At 55.6% G+C, this 14885-nt stretch overlaps 1 protein-coding gene across 1 annotated transcript; it reads right to left on the bottom strand.

Annotated features, from left to right (window-relative positions):
• Positions 1–101: 101 nt before the first annotated feature.
• On the bottom strand, positions 102–13709 carry LOC104459240 (kinesin light chain 1-like; the record flags this gene model as incomplete). Its single annotated transcript, XM_010084417.1, has 14 exons — positions 13435–13709; positions 13008–13238; positions 12573–12651; positions 12258–12459; positions 11869–11956; positions 11377–11478; positions 10904–11077; positions 10647–10746; positions 10075–10127; positions 7974–8041; positions 7783–7891; positions 6878–7027; positions 271–395; positions 102–159 (listed from the first exon to the last, which is right to left on the bottom strand). Coding segments are annotated over exons 1-14 (1788 nt in total), but the record flags the coding sequence as incomplete, so codon positions are not given.
• Between the last annotated feature and the right edge of the window lie 1176 nt (positions 13710–14885).

Below are 14885 nucleotides of genomic sequence, written 5' to 3'. Positions count from 1 at the left end.
CCCCCTGTGGCACGGGCCATGGCCCCCAGAGCCAGCTGCAGCCCCACAGCCCCCACCCAGCACCCAGTCCTGCACCATCCCTGCCCCCTGCCTGCTCTCACCTCAAACGAAGCATCGCTGGACTTGTGCAGGTAATTTAATGATGCAGCTCGTTTCATGCTACAAGAAAGCACAAGAGAGCAGGTGTGATCTTGTGCCTGGCCAGACCCCAGCCCCCAAGGTGTGCCCGCCCTGCACCCACGGCTTGGCCCTCACAGCTCTGGTCCCTACCTGGTGTTCCTGGGCTCCAGGGGACCAGTGCCCTGCAGTTTCTTGACCAACATCTCACTGCTCCTCCGTATCACATCCCGGATTTTCCCCAGGGAGCTGCTGCGCTGGAGGGTGCCACTGCCATCCTGGACACAGAGACACAAGCCAGGGTGATGGCTGAGTGGCACCAATCAGGCTCTGACATGCTGCATACAGGCAGCCAGGACGAGGCTTTGCTCCAAACACTCTTGCCTGCTTGCATGCAGGACTTAGGCCTGGCCCAGAGCAGGCTTACTGTTCACTACATGGCTCCCCTGCCCCCTGGTTCTCCATGGGACATGACCACCATGGAGTCAGGGACCCCCACGGTGGCCTGGCTCCTCCCTCCTGCAAGCCCAACACCCAGTCAGGCTTCTGCCTGACACCAGGCCACCAGCACAAATGGCACTGGCATCCCCACACAGCATAGCTCCAGCACCTGCAACAGCTCAGGCAGCAGCTACCAAGGAGGTCCCAGGAGCCAGGGAAGCACTGAGCCCTGACAGGAGCCCAAAGCTTGGGAGTACTTTTGTCAGGCCAGGACATGCTGCTGGGATGTTCATTTCAAGGACTCGCTCATTTGCTGCTGGCTAGAGACTACCCTCCCCGTCTCTTCGTCCTTCCTCACCATGCCATTGTTATTCCTCTTCTCCCTCCAGCACTCATCCTGCTGCACATCTTGATCCCACATGCCAGGCCTGCAGGCTCACTCATGTCAGACAAGACTAGTCCACCTGCACACACAGCCTTGTTCCACCTCTAATGCCTCCAAGACGATTAGCTTGGAGCCTGCTGAGCAATGCCAGCAGCTCCATCTGGGATGCTTTCTTTTGGCTGCACCAACATTGTGTTGCCAAGCAGGCACCGCTCTCCTTGACCCCCCCCAACTTTAGCTGCACTAGCTGCCCCAGCTTTACAGCGATTTGCTTTTTCCAAAGACCAAAACCAGCCCTAAATCTGATTCCTCCCAAATGCCCCTAAAAGTCCCCAGTACTCAGAAAGGCACTCTCAGCCCTTGACAAGCTCTGAGCCCATCTCCAGCATTTAGCTCCACGTGTGTGCAAGGCACAGGCTGCCAGCATGACACCAAGTTCTTGCCCTGTGGCCAGGCGTGCTCATTACACAAGGTTATGGCACCACTGCCGCTGCAGAGTTACTTTTGCTCTGATGGCCTGACAACAGCAGTCCTCCCTGCTCCTGATCCCAATGGCCCCTGGTACATCAGGGCAGAAGAAACGGAGGTAAGGCAACTGTAAAAGCCTTTCGTTCCTTACTAGCATGTGTGGGAGTCCTGTTGTACCACTTCAAGTGCCGTGGCCCAGGCTGGCAGCAGCAGTGGACTCTGCCCTAGGTCACTCACACCCTTGTGCTGACCTCCATGGGTCGTGGCCCTGGGGAAGGCTTTTCCCAGACTTCCCTGCTCCAGTTACCCAAAGCTGGTCCAGCCCTAGGATGAACAGGACTTTTCCTACCAGTAAACCTTTCTCCTGGTATTTATGTCATCCCTTCTTGAATAAGCCAAGTGCATGAAACTACTTCACTTTCTCGTCAGGATGAAGGATTTCCAAACTGGGAGCCATGTGCTGTTGCTGCAGGGGACCCACTCACCAGGAATGCAGAGAGTACCAAAAATATTAGCAAGGCAAACAATTCAACTCCTGCACCAGGCATCCCGGGCAGGTTTTGGAGGAGCTGGCCATCAGTATGTGGCACTAGCAAAGATGGGGTGGGGGTGGTGGGGTGTCTTTTGCCTCCCCACCAGACTTGCACTGGGTCACCCCTCTCCCTGCAGGGTACTGCCATATCAGGTACTGTTCTTTTTTCCAGGGTACACAAGCCAGGGGTGGAGAAGGGAATGCAGCTGCGGGAGGGAAGTGGGATCATGGTACAAGTGTAGCAGGATCCAGGCAGAAAGTATGCTCTGGGGTCAGGGCTAGAGGATGGAGCCAAACTTCCCCAGCTGCAGTGATGCAGGCTGACTGCAGACCAACACCAGAACCAAATGCTGCTGCATGCTGGGTTAAAAATAGCTTCCTTTCCCTCCCCACTCTCTTTTCTGCAGGGCTATTTTTAATGCAGAACATTTATGGGGCTTGGTTTACCGCAGAGCCCCCACCCCATTGCACCCACCAGAATGAGAGAACTCAAAGAAAAAGAAGCAGCTCTACCACTGAGCTGCTCTCCACTGTACGCTTCCAGCCTGCCTGCTGCATGGAGACAGAGGACCTAGGCAGGATTTGGCAGCACATGGAGCTCAGTACAGGGAGACACAATGGGGTACTTCTCTGGCTAACGGAAACACCTGCTGGGGAAGGCCCAAGCTCAGATGCCCCTGGGCAGCCCTGCCACCCATGGCTATAGAGCTGAGGTTAGTAGCAACCCCACTTTGAAGGTTAGGGAGAGGCACAGTGTGGAGCTGTGTCTCTCCTCTCCAATGCTCAGGCTAGGAGAGGCACCCCGGGGGCAGCACATCCTCATGCACACAAACACCAAGCACCCTCACACCTGCTCCAGCAGCATTTGCACCCACCACCCCAGGGCTGGCCAACACTGGCCTACAGAGAATGGAAAGAAGCACAGGGCAGCGGTTCAAGTCTGTCTACCTTTAATCAGAGGTATGGTTGTTACAGCACCAGGTCCAGGACACAGCAAAGCACAGGGGCGGGTGGCACTGAGGCCTGAATGCACCCTGCACTGGGGACTCACCACTCTCCAGGAGCATGGAGAAGCACTGGGAGAGAGAGGCAGGGAAGGCACGGCCCTAGAACACTCAGCCCTGGGCTCCACACCCCATAGTCCTGAAGATAAACCTCCTTTCAGGAAGCACAGGCTCCCAGGGAAGCAGCATGCATGTGCCCCAAGGCCTCTGCAGCACCATGGGAAAGTGAGACCGAGACAGACACAAGTGTGTTTAGTATCACAATGTGCCAGATGACTAGCATGAGAGAAGCCATCTACCTAAATAAATAAGGGGCAGTCCTGTGCTGGCCTCTGTCCCACTGCCTGCAGCCTCCCCAGCTTTCTTCCCAGGTAGGAGGGCCAAGGAGGTTCACTCCCTAGAGGAGGTGGGATGAGGATGTGCACCCAAGTGTGTGAGGCTCAAGACAGTGGTGGTCTGGCTCTGGGAAACATCTCTTTTCCCAGCAGTGACTGACAGCACCAGACCCTGGGCAGGCCTGGAAGCCCAGAGGCACTGAGCCACCTCCACAAACACCCAGGGTCAGCCCTGTCTTCTAGCAGTGACAGGGTTAGATATCCCACCCACTGGGCTAGGGACAGCCAGACAGTGAGTCACAGCCCCAGGGACCATGCCTGGCAAGCCAGGTCCTGCATTCAAGAACTGTCATCCTCCATGAGCAACCTGTCCCCTTCTCCTGTGGAAACCTCCTTCCAACCATCCCTCCAGCCATCCCCTCTGCCCCCAAATGCTCAGAACCCCAAGTCCCCAGCTCTTCCTTTCCTCACATTCTTCTTTGCACCTCCTTTTCTCTCAACCACTCTGCTCCAAGCCAGCCCCTTCCCCATCTCAGCCACTTACAAGGGTCTGGGGCCTGACGCCTTGCAGAAAAGTTCTGCTTTCCTCCTACCCTTCCTCTGCCTCCAAGGAACAGCAAACAGCTTCACCTCCAGTTTTCCCTCTCCTAGCAGCCACACCTGGGGACCCTGGAGCAACGGGGAGCTGATTCATCCCTTAATGCCATCAGGAACTCAGCTACAGCAACAGGTCAGGAAGTTGCAACCAAGCACACTTCTCCTGGCAGGTCCCTGGTCCATGCATGGCCCTTGGCTGTCACCCCCTCACCTCATCTTGGATGTACAGTTGCTATGGGCTGCCCCACATTCCTGTGCCCCTGCAGAGACCCGCATGTTGCCCCTGGGTTGCAGAGCTCAGCGCAGAGGATAGCGAGATGGGGACTGCTCTATGCTGCAGGGAGAGCCCAGCTCACAGGTGGCCAGCACAGGCTTGCTACAGGGTACCAACATCAGCTAAGCCTACAGGGAAGAAAGCAACTGGGCACGCCACAGCCCTGCCAAGGCCAGTCCTCTGACACAAAACAGCTTCCCATCTTCGTGCCTCTGTCCTGGCCTCCGCAGAGGTGGAGGGAACAAGCTAGGAAGGCTGAGGATGTCTAATGACAGTGGAGTCGGCACCCCTGGAGTGAAGACAATCCCCTGCAGGCCTGGTCCCCAGAGATGTGCAAGGGCAGGGTGAGGGTTGGGGCATGCAAGGGGACAGTGGCCCATTGCCCTGGCCTGGGGGAGCAGGCAGCTCCTCGCAGATTCTTCCTGCTCTTGCCGGCCACGGGATTGGAGCTGGGCCACGTGGCCAGGCACTCCTCTGCAGGCGTGGCGGTGCCCTCACGTGCCAGGAGGGTTGGGGGGCTGGTGTGGAGTTCTTGCCGAGGAAGAAGGGATGGTGTGGAGGAAAAGTCGGAAGGTACAACACAAACATCCAGGTGTGAAAGAGGGATTCTCAGGAGGCATTTAAGCCTAGTGCACAGAGAGGAGAAAGACACAATTCACATGGCCATGAGGTCATAGATCACCCAGGGAGCTGGTGGGTGCATGCAGAGAGACAACAACCCCTGTCTGGGCAGGGAGGGAGTCTCGTGAGGCTGAAACAGCAGGCTCACCTCTTTGCCAGCATGTTCTGGCAGGAAGAAGCTAGCTCAGGGAGGAACAGCCTGGGCCTCTTGCTCCCAGGACTTCAGGCTCAGCCCAGACCCTGGCTCCCCAGCCCTGTTACCTGGGCAGCAAGTACCTAGTCCAGGCCATGGGGTGCTTCCAGGCCCTGCCTGCAGCAGCTGGAAGCAGAGGCTGCCCGGGAGCAGCACATCTGAGGCCTCCAGACCAGCACACGGAACAACTGGTTGTGACAGACAGGGCAGCAGGAGCTGCCTCAGCCTTCTTTCTGAAGGAGCTGCAGCCCAGTGCAGGGCTGCTAGCTGGGGAGAGGAGGCTGCCTACGTGTGCAGCAGGCTGGAAAGGGCACCGAGCATCATGGCAGCAGCCCCAAGTGCTGGGCTAGCCCTCAAACCCTCTACCTACAGCTGGCTGGTCCAGAGAAGCCTTGCCAAGACCCCTGGAGAAGTGTCATAAGAGCAGGGACTACTATCTTCCTCGGCTGGGTCAGGCTGGAGGAGAGGGTGGCGGTGCGTGCTTGCCTTGGGATGATCAGATCATCAGGAAGGTCTCCCAGACCACCACCAGTGCAAGGCAATCACCTAACAACAACTGCAGACAGAAGGAACAGCAGAGAGACACCAGCCAGGACAGGGACCACGAGATCCTAATCCAAACCTGCAGCCCCCTCCCTCTGTGCTTGTCTAGCCCCTCTACTAACAGGGAGTGCAAGAGCCCAGGATTGGTGCCTTGCCAGGGCTAGGACCCTCTTCACTCCTGATGTCAAGAGGCAGGACAGAGGACAGCCCTGCACCTGGCAGAGCTGCCAGGTTCCCTCAAAGCTCTGCTCCCCCGGTCCCCTCCAGCCACCTCTTGAGTACAATCCACAATCAAGAGAGCCAGCAGGCTTGAGGCTTAGGTGTTGAGGGGCTGTCATGGCAACAGGGAAGGAGGAAGGAAGGGAGCTCATGCAGGTGGGGATGGAGGCAAGCCAGGTGGGGAAGGGTTAGTGACAGCAGATGTGAGGGGGGAGCAAAAGAACTCTGTGCTCAGTGTGCCACCCGTGCCAGGCCCCAACAATCCCTGGGTATCCAGCTACACTATGCTCTCAACTAGAGTTTGCAGGCAAAATGGTAAACGTCAACAGCTCTAGCAGCCCTTGAGCCAAACACCCACCAGCACCATGCTCACTTGCCGCCTCTTCTCCATCCTCTTCCTTGCAGAAGACAAAAGGCACCTGTCCCAGACCTGGACTGCCACCTTCCTCCAAACTCAGTGCTAGTGACCAAAGTGCCTCTCAGTCTCAGAGCCAGCCTAAACAGGCTCGGGTTGCCCTGTCTGTGCCTCAGCTAACACCAGCAAAGACCTGCCTTTTACCACCTCTGCTTGGCCAGAGCCCATGGAAGGCACGAGACCAAGAGAGAGGGACAACAAAGACATTGGCTGCAGACCTCTTGTGCCCTGCAGTCACTCAGTCACAGACACACCAGGCATGTACACACACACACACACCCAACCCTCCCCAGGCTCAGCATTGCCTGTGCTGCAGTGCAGGACAGACAGCCAATTTGCCTACAGAGGCTGTATGGGCCTGAGATGGGGCCAACGCTCTGAGCCAGGACCTTGAGAGAGGAACAGCAGAGAGAGGTGTTAATAAGGTTGCAAGGCTAAGATTAAGGACAGACCAGGACCAGCTCGTACTGTGCATTACTAGGGCCTGGCAGCCCCTGGGAAACAGGAGCTCTCAGTTGGGGATATCTGGCCTGTACACCAGAAGCCAGGCCTGGACATGCACCTTTGTGGGCCGGCTGGCTCATGCCAAGAAAGAGGAGAAAGTAGTGTGCAGGGAACGAATGGAGGCAGACAAGGATGCCACGACAAGGCCATGCGGGAACAGCCCTGAGCTAGGCTGTCCCTTCCCTCTGGCAGCCAGCTGAGGCCATTCTTGACGGTGTCTTGTACTTACCCCACTCCATTCCACGCCCATACTCACTTCCTCGCTACCATCTGTGGCATTCTCGTACTTGACGCTGCCCCCCAGGCTCCGACGTCTCTCTGTGCCATCACCCTCCTTCAGGATCTCTACCACCTTTGTCTGGTTGATCGGGTCAATGCCCTGCAAGTAGAAAGGGATAAAGAAGCACCATGTTTTGCCCTTCTCTGTTCTCTCCCTCTAGCAATCTGCTGTGCCCTCTCTTGGCTGTTACCTCATCACAACCAAAACTCTCCAGCACAAGAAGGATGGAGCCAAACACCGTCCTGCACTTTGCAATCCCTGTTTGGGTTCCCAGCTCAGTGACCACCCCCACCAAGACAGAAACCACCCTGGGGGACAAGGGCCTGCTACCCCAAAGCTGACAGCTTTTTTTCTTCACATTTTGGTGTGTGAAGGTTTCTGCTGTCCTTCAGTCTTTGTGCTAGGTGCTTACAGCTCCTGCTTTATTATTAGAGGATCAAGATGAGTTTTGGTGAGAGGCACTCTAAGAAATCCCTAATGTGTTCCTTGGACAAAAAAAAATTAGTGGGAAGAAAACATCCCAGTGAGTGCAGATCTCCTCAGCAACCCAGTAACCTGCCCCAACCCAACCGCAGTACTTCTGCAAAGAGCCACACCTGCTTCCCCACACATACACACACTGCCATCTGCTCCATCCACACATGCATGCACACATATGTGCCGCCACGTGCACGTACACCGTGTACCCCTGCACAAGTGCAAGCCCAACCACCAAGGTGCTCTGGTGTCACGGGAACATAAACAAGGATATCAGAAGCTGCAAGGTGCAGGAGAGTCCCTCACCGCATCCCAAGCCAAATGCTGTGCCTGCCACCCCAAACCCCACAATGCCCCCTAGGTCCCTCTGGGATTACCTGCCGCCGAGAGCGAACTGCACACTCCTCCAAGGTCTCCGCTGCCTCTAGCTTGCCTTGGCGTCGGTACAGCGCACCCAGGTTCCTCAGAGTAGTGTTCACAGTCGGGCTGTAGTAATATATGGACAGTGATCAGGAGCCCTGGGGCCACCCCCTTCCGAGCCCACAGCTGCCCACAAACCACCTCTTACCTGCTAACCTTACAGGCCTTGTACCAGCCGCCATACTCAGCATAGGGAGCACTGTCTCTGTGCTTGCTCTACAGGGTGATAAGAGAGAAGAGCTGTTAGCCCCACGCCTACCACCGTTCTCTGGCCTGTGCTCTCCCACTGCGTGCCAGGGTCGGGCCCCAGGCTGCACCCCTGCACCAGCCCAGCCTTTGGAAGCACAATGTGCAAATGCGGTGATGAAGCCCAGCAGGTTCCTGGAGGGAAAGCTGAAAGCCCATTTTCTGCAACAGATTTGGGCCCCAAGTAGAAGTGATGTCCCCAACCCAGCAAGGAGCATCATCTTATCTCCTTGCCCCTCCCATGGTATCAAAGGCAGCAGGGACAACAGAGCCCATCCTCATGGCACTCTGGAGGACATGACATGCCTTCGTTTCCTTACACCAGAACCTGCACAGCCTCAAAACATCTCTGAAGCTTGCACAGAGGGTGGCTGAACCCAAGGGGAAAGGTGTCAAATCCCCCAGGACAGAAAGATCCTCACAGGCCAGAGCTGCCAGCTGTGCCCCAGGCCCCGCTGCTGGCATAAGCTGCTCCCCCCGCACTGCTACTGAGAGCAGAGGGAATGAGGGGTGAAGGGAAAAAAAAACAATGAAGCTCTGCAAGAAGGGTTTGATACTTTTTAATAGGAGATATGCAAATAGCACAGAGCAGAGTGCAGCAGCCCCAGCCCCTGGGCTCAGCTGTGGTTACTGCTGCCTGGCCAGGAAAGCCACACCAACCATGCTCTGGGGCATGGCCACAGCTGCCCTGAGAACAGGAGCCCCAGGGGCAGGAAAAGAGGCTCAACGCTTGCCCCAGGCTGTAAAACTAATCTCACTCTAACTACAGGTCCCCAAGCCTGTTCTCTTACCCCTGTATCAAAATTTGAGTTACCTGGAGCATAGCTCCACACTACAACTATCTACCCTTGACTCCTTAATTCTCCAAAGATACCATCAGAAGTGTTTTAATCCCAGAGGGGGCAAACAGAGCCTGGTCTCTACTCCAACTTTGATTTCTCCTGCACAAGATGGTGTCACAGCAAGTGTAATTCTTTTGCAGCAGAGCCTTCCCAGGGCAGCAAGTGGAGCGGTGTGAGGCAGAGCTGAGCACTGCTCTGCACTGGGGACTGCGGAGAGCGTTTCAAAGGGAAGACACAGCATGCTGGTGGGAGGCAGCTGCTGGTGCCTTGCTCTTAGGACTCAAAGGATGGGACTGATAAGTCCCTAAGACAAGCACACCAGCCTGCTGTCTGAGCCCATATAGGGATAGGGCCTGCTCTGAGGGCAAAGGAAAAGGAGAGAGACAGTGTCTGCTCCCACTGCAGACAGAGGACTAGACCAGCACCCTTCACTCTGCTGCTTCACCCTCCTGCCAAAAAGCAGGTGAGGTCTTAGGCTTGGGAAAAGCAGAGATAGGACTCTGCTGCATTTATCAGCTGAGCACAGAGCAGGGCCTGGGCAACAGGAGCAACAGCTTCTTTGCCTCTGAGCCTAATCCAAGGCAAGCCCAGCCCATGTCTATCCTCTTTCAGAGGCCAGCTAGGACTTAGAACAGCTAGGGCTTGCTCTGTGCAGAGATCTTTTTCAGGAGGTTTGGCTCTGTTTCTTAAGCAAGGCGATGTCAGCAGTCTCCTCTTGACCTCCATTTTTCCCCAGGCAGCCTTAGGGCTGCTTCAGAAACAGGTTGTGCTCTGGGTCCCAGCAGCTCTTTGGAACAGAGTGCCAAGGCCCTGGAGCACGGCTTTCTGCCATACGCCATCTTCCATCATCTGTGTGTCCCACACGGATCACTAAAGCAAGAGAGAGCATGCAGCCGTGGCTGAGAGGCTGAACAACCCCTTGCCTGAGCAAAAGCATCAAGCTCTTTTGACAGGCCTTCCCGCCCTGCAGCTCCAAGGAGCAGCCATGCTCTCTCCCCACTCTCCAGACCCCTCCTGGCCTTCATTAGTGGATATGGCAGCTCTTCAGACTGCAGGAAGGACGGTCTGGCTGTGATAAGAGAAGATCAGAACCCCTGGATCTCCTTCCCCTCTCAGAGCTCTTGCTACTACCAACAGGCAGCACGACCAGCTCAGACTCACCTTGCTCATCTCCTCTCTCTCCTCCGCATGCATCCAGATCGGCTTGTGTTCATCTGTTTGGGGAAGAATGCAAGACAGCTCTGCTCACCACTGCACCCTGTCGCTCTGCCACTTCCACTGTGGCTCTGCTTTCTGCATAGCCCAGCACTCTGTCCCCAGAGCCAGCAGCTCACCAGAGGGAAGTGACAAGGCTTCCAGATCCCCCTGGTCCCTGGGCCAGAGCCCCAAGAAAGGCAAATGACATTGCAAGGGCAGGAAGGAACAAGTCCTCCCATGGGTGGATACCTGTGGCAGGGGTCAAGGAGAAACTTCAGCCTATGCCACTTTCTATTGCCCCTTTTAGCCACAACTATTCCCAACCCAGTAAGGACTGACAGCCAGAGCTCTTCAAGACTCATTCCAAGAGAAGGGGTGAAGCAGCATAACACACTAGAATAGCAGTATCTCAAGGGCCCTGCAAGGCATCCCATCCCTCTGCCAGGGGGACACCAGAACCAGCCAAGCCTAGGCTGACAGCCAGCAGATCAGACTGCTCACACTTCCCCAGCCCCAACAGCTTCTGTTTTACAAACCATCCACAGAGCCAAACTCCTTCACGTGAGCACGGGTAAGGATCTCCTTATACAGCACCTCTGCATCTTTGTATTTGCCTTGCTTCAGGTAACAGGAGGCCTGCAACCAAGAAAACAGCTCCAGCCCCACTGGGCAACACCAATTAACTCTGCCCCCCTCCTGTAGCTATCTCTCTGCTTCTTCAAGCATCAGGTAATGCTCACCTTTCCCATGGCACCACTCCCCATCCCCACATGGCCTTTCCCCAGGGTCTCACCAGGTTGTTCTTGGTCTTGGCCACGTTGGGGTCATCAGGACCCAAACAGCTCTCATAGATCTCCAGGGCCCGGCAGTAATAGTACTCCACCTCATCATACTTGCCCTGGTTCTGGCACAGCAGGGCTAGATTGTTCAGCTGCTTGGCCACATCAGGATGGTCTTTGCCTAGGACCTGGGTAAACAAAAGAAGAGAAGCCACAAAAACACAACACTTAAAGACTGCAGTGGACTCCTGGAGTCCCTCCAGGACATGCCTATGTCAGACAGGAGCCAAGGACTAGGCAGGTAGAGGAGAAATGCCAGCTTCCACCTCCTGACAGGCCTCTCCAAACACTGGAGAGACAGGAAAGGTGGTGGCAGAATCAGCATTTAAAGAGACTAGGTAGGCCCTGGATCTCCTAGGTGCAGTGAGGTAATAGGGGAAAACCCTCAGGGAGAGCTGGGAGGAAGGAAAGGGTGGGAGAGCAGTACCTTCTCACGGATCTCCAGGGCTCGCTTACACAGCGGCTCTGCTTCTTTGTACTTCCCTCTCTTGCCGTAGAGAACAGCCAGATTGTTCAAAGTTGCTGCCACCTGCAAGACATAGGCTGCTCCATGAAACAAAGCAGAATCCAGTGTGACCCAAAAAGGGGTGCAAACAGCAGTAACAGTGCCTGTTGTGTTCCCTTCATGCCTGCAGTACAGCTGCCTCTGAAGAGAAGGGGGTTCAGAGGCAGAAGGCTACCCTGCCTACATCACAGGATCCAGGAAAAGCCAACTTCTGACAGGCCACGCTGAACAAGACAGCACGGAATACCGAAGCAGCAAAACAGAGCCCCATAGCATGTGAACAGCCCCCCTCACATAACAGCACACACTGCTGTCCTCGGCAGTCCAGCTGCAGACGCACCATAACGGCACTGTTCTAGCCCAAGGAGCACCACAGGCCAAGGGACGTGACTGGAAGAGGAGGGAGATACTCACCGCTGGGTGGTCTTTACCCAGAGTCTTCTCACGGATGGACAGAGCATCATTCAAGAGGTGTGCTGCCTCTTTGTATTTATTCTGATCCCTGCAGTACAAAGCCAAACAGTTATTCAGGATTTGGACACCATAGCCCATGGCAAGCAGGACTGTGAACAGTCCTCCTTCCACACAGATGCAGCCCCCACAGCCCTCTGATTTCTCCTTAGCCAGTCCTTAGTTATATCAGGGAGTTTGGCAATTCAAATACCTCATCTGTACCAAAACCTTTTTGAAAGGCAAACCACTGGCAGCTGGGAGAGCTCCCTGTCACCAGAATGTGCTGCCTTGGTAAATGAGAGAGGCAGAAAGCTCTCCCGGCCCAGCCATGCCCTCCCCACCATGCTCACCTGTACACTAGTGCCAGGATGTTGAGCATGGTGGCCACATCAGGGTGATCATGGCCTGATGTCTTCTCCAGGTCCTCCAGCGCCTGCTTGCAGAGTGGCACAGCCACCTCATAGCGTCCCTGTGAGGCATACTGGATGACAAGGTTGTGGAGGGTGCGCAAGCGTGCAGGAATCTCGTAGCCTCCCTGCTGGGCACCTGCCACTGCACTGCTGTGCTGGCGGGGTGCTGCAGGCACAGAGGAACAAACAGGGGCACAGCTGGCACATCAGGCTTGAACAGAGACAGCCAGTAACCACACGTGAGCAAACACTTACATCCAGGACCATGCTCCTCCTCCTCATTCGGGAACAGATCATCCAGAGAGTCCTTGGCAGAGTCGCCCTCCTTCTCCTCCTGAGAACGATGGGAATCATGATACCATTGGTTCTTAGAGGAGACACCAGCAGCCTGGGCCGAGTCAGCTACCAATCTCTCCTCCCTGCTGCAGCCCACCAACACCCCCAACTTCCCCTGCTGTCTCAGCCACCATCTTCCCCCCATCTGGCAAAACTAATAAAGCCAAATTTGCTTTTGCTGCTCCATATTCTTCCAGAGACCCTGCCCCATACAGGCTCCCCTTAGTTCCAGGCATTGCTGTACATGGTAGCTGGAAAGGGGCAATCCAGGACAATGCTATCACACTTAGGCAATCCCGCTGGTCCAACCTCTCCCGTCCCCAAAGGTGGCTACTTGACAGGAGAAGGGCATACCGAAGGTGAGACATCCTCATCATACTTCTTCAGCTGGTTCATGAACTCAAGGTGTTTCTTCTCCTCCTCCAGCTGAGCCACAGTTTGTTCACTGCGCTGCAGCTTCTGTTGGGTGTTGGCGAGCTCGTCGCGCAGCCACTGGTTCTCCTGGCACAGTCTCCGCACCTGAGCGCGCAGCTTCTGCTTCTCTGACTCCACAGCATTCAGATGGTTGGACAATGCCATCATCACCTTGTCAAGACTCCCAGTCAGTAACTACCACAATCTTGTATCTCCCCCACATGCATGCTCAGGGCCCACCCTCAAGGTCACACTGGCCTTCCAAACTCAGCCCCTTGCTGACCCTGCAGCGTATGGGAAATGGTCACATGCCCTCCTTCCCCTGTCAGTCCTGGACAACACATAGGGGGGCACCCACCACTCTCACCTGAGCTTCTCCAAGCCCCAGTTCAATCATCTCCACTGACTTGCGGAGCAGGCTGGATTTCTCGTGCACGAGATTGGCTTCTTCATCTTTCTTCAGGCACTTGATGGTCTCCAGCAAGCTGTGCAAGATGGAGTTGTGTTCATTCTTGAGTGCCTCCAGCCCTTGCATCACCAGCTTGGTGTTGGAAATTATCTCCTCTTGGCTCAGCTTGTCCAGTTTCTCCTCCCTTGGGTACACCATGGTGGACATAGTCCTGCTCCTGCAGCCCTACGCAGAGAGCGAGAGACAAAACCTGAGTGCCTCAGTGCTGTTTCAGAGCCACAACCAGTCACAGCCTTCTTCAAGAAGCCAGAGACAGTGTTCAACTGGTTGCCCACACTATGCCCTTCCCCTTCGTCTTTTTTGGCAGCAGGCAGCTACCAGGGCACAAGCCTCTGCTTTTGGGGCATGGAGCGTTGGCAACCGGTGCAGGTGGCACATATGGACAGGCTAGAATCCGTGATGACCTCCAACACCCCCATGCTGCCAGCAGCAAGGAAAGCTTCCATTTAAGAACAGAGATTTGTAGCTGGCAGCTGGGGTTGTGAAGCGAACACCTCCTGCCCACACACCACTGATGCAAGGAGGCTGTCAGAGCTCAACGCTGCTTCCAAGTGCAGAAGAAGGGGAATAGAAAGTGCAGGGATGCCAGCTCAAAGCTTTCTGCTTCCTCAATGGAAAATCTCCTGGAAAGCATGTCTCAGACAAGGAGGCATCAGTGGCCTTACAGGGCCAAAGAAAAAAAATTCCCTGACCAGAAGAGTACACCCTGACAATCCCAGCCCCAGCACAAAACGGAAATTGTGGTGACAAGAGACACAACACTGCCAGCATGCAGCGAATCAGCCTGTGTGGGAAAGCTTCCATACCCCCGACTGCTCCAGTTACACTGCTCTAACCCTCGTGCCAGTGTCAGCTGGAAACACCAGCAGTTTTTCTAGCTTCATTTGTCCTGCTGCCAGCCCAGGGACCCCTCAGGATGGCATAAGGACCCTGTAGTCCCTCCCTGTCCCGTTTTCCCCATATATACACCAGCAAAGCACCAAGCTACTGCCTTTGCACAGGGACACTAAGTGCTACAACCCACAATGTTAGCATGGCTGCAAGATCCCTGCAGACAAAATCTGGGTGCTAGGGAAACACAGCAAGCCAGACGGCGAGAGACATAAGAAGCAGGCAAGACCCCTTATAGCACATTGCTGTCTTTACCCTGTCTGCTCCACGACTCACTCATCTAACCTTCTCTCGGCCTCCCCAGAGCTGTCACTCCTCCCAGGCCATCCCAGCAGCCTCTGCAGGAAAGCCACCACCCGCCTCACTAGCAGCACCTCCTCGCAGCCCAGAGCTGGCAGGAGGCACCGCAGCACTAGCACCCAGGGCCCTGCTGTCAGGAAGCTGGTAAACTGCCCAGG

The sequence above is a fragment of the Pterocles gutturalis genome, unplaced genomic scaffold (genome assembly GCF_000699245.1).
Source record: "Pterocles gutturalis isolate BGI_N339 unplaced genomic scaffold, ASM69924v1 scaffold48075, whole genome shotgun sequence".
In the NCBI taxonomy this organism is placed as follows: Eukaryota; Metazoa; Chordata; class Aves; order Pterocliformes; family Pteroclidae; genus Pterocles; species Pterocles gutturalis.
Note: the sequence above shows the minus strand (reverse complement) of the source record. Positions and strands in the feature narration are given on the sequence as shown.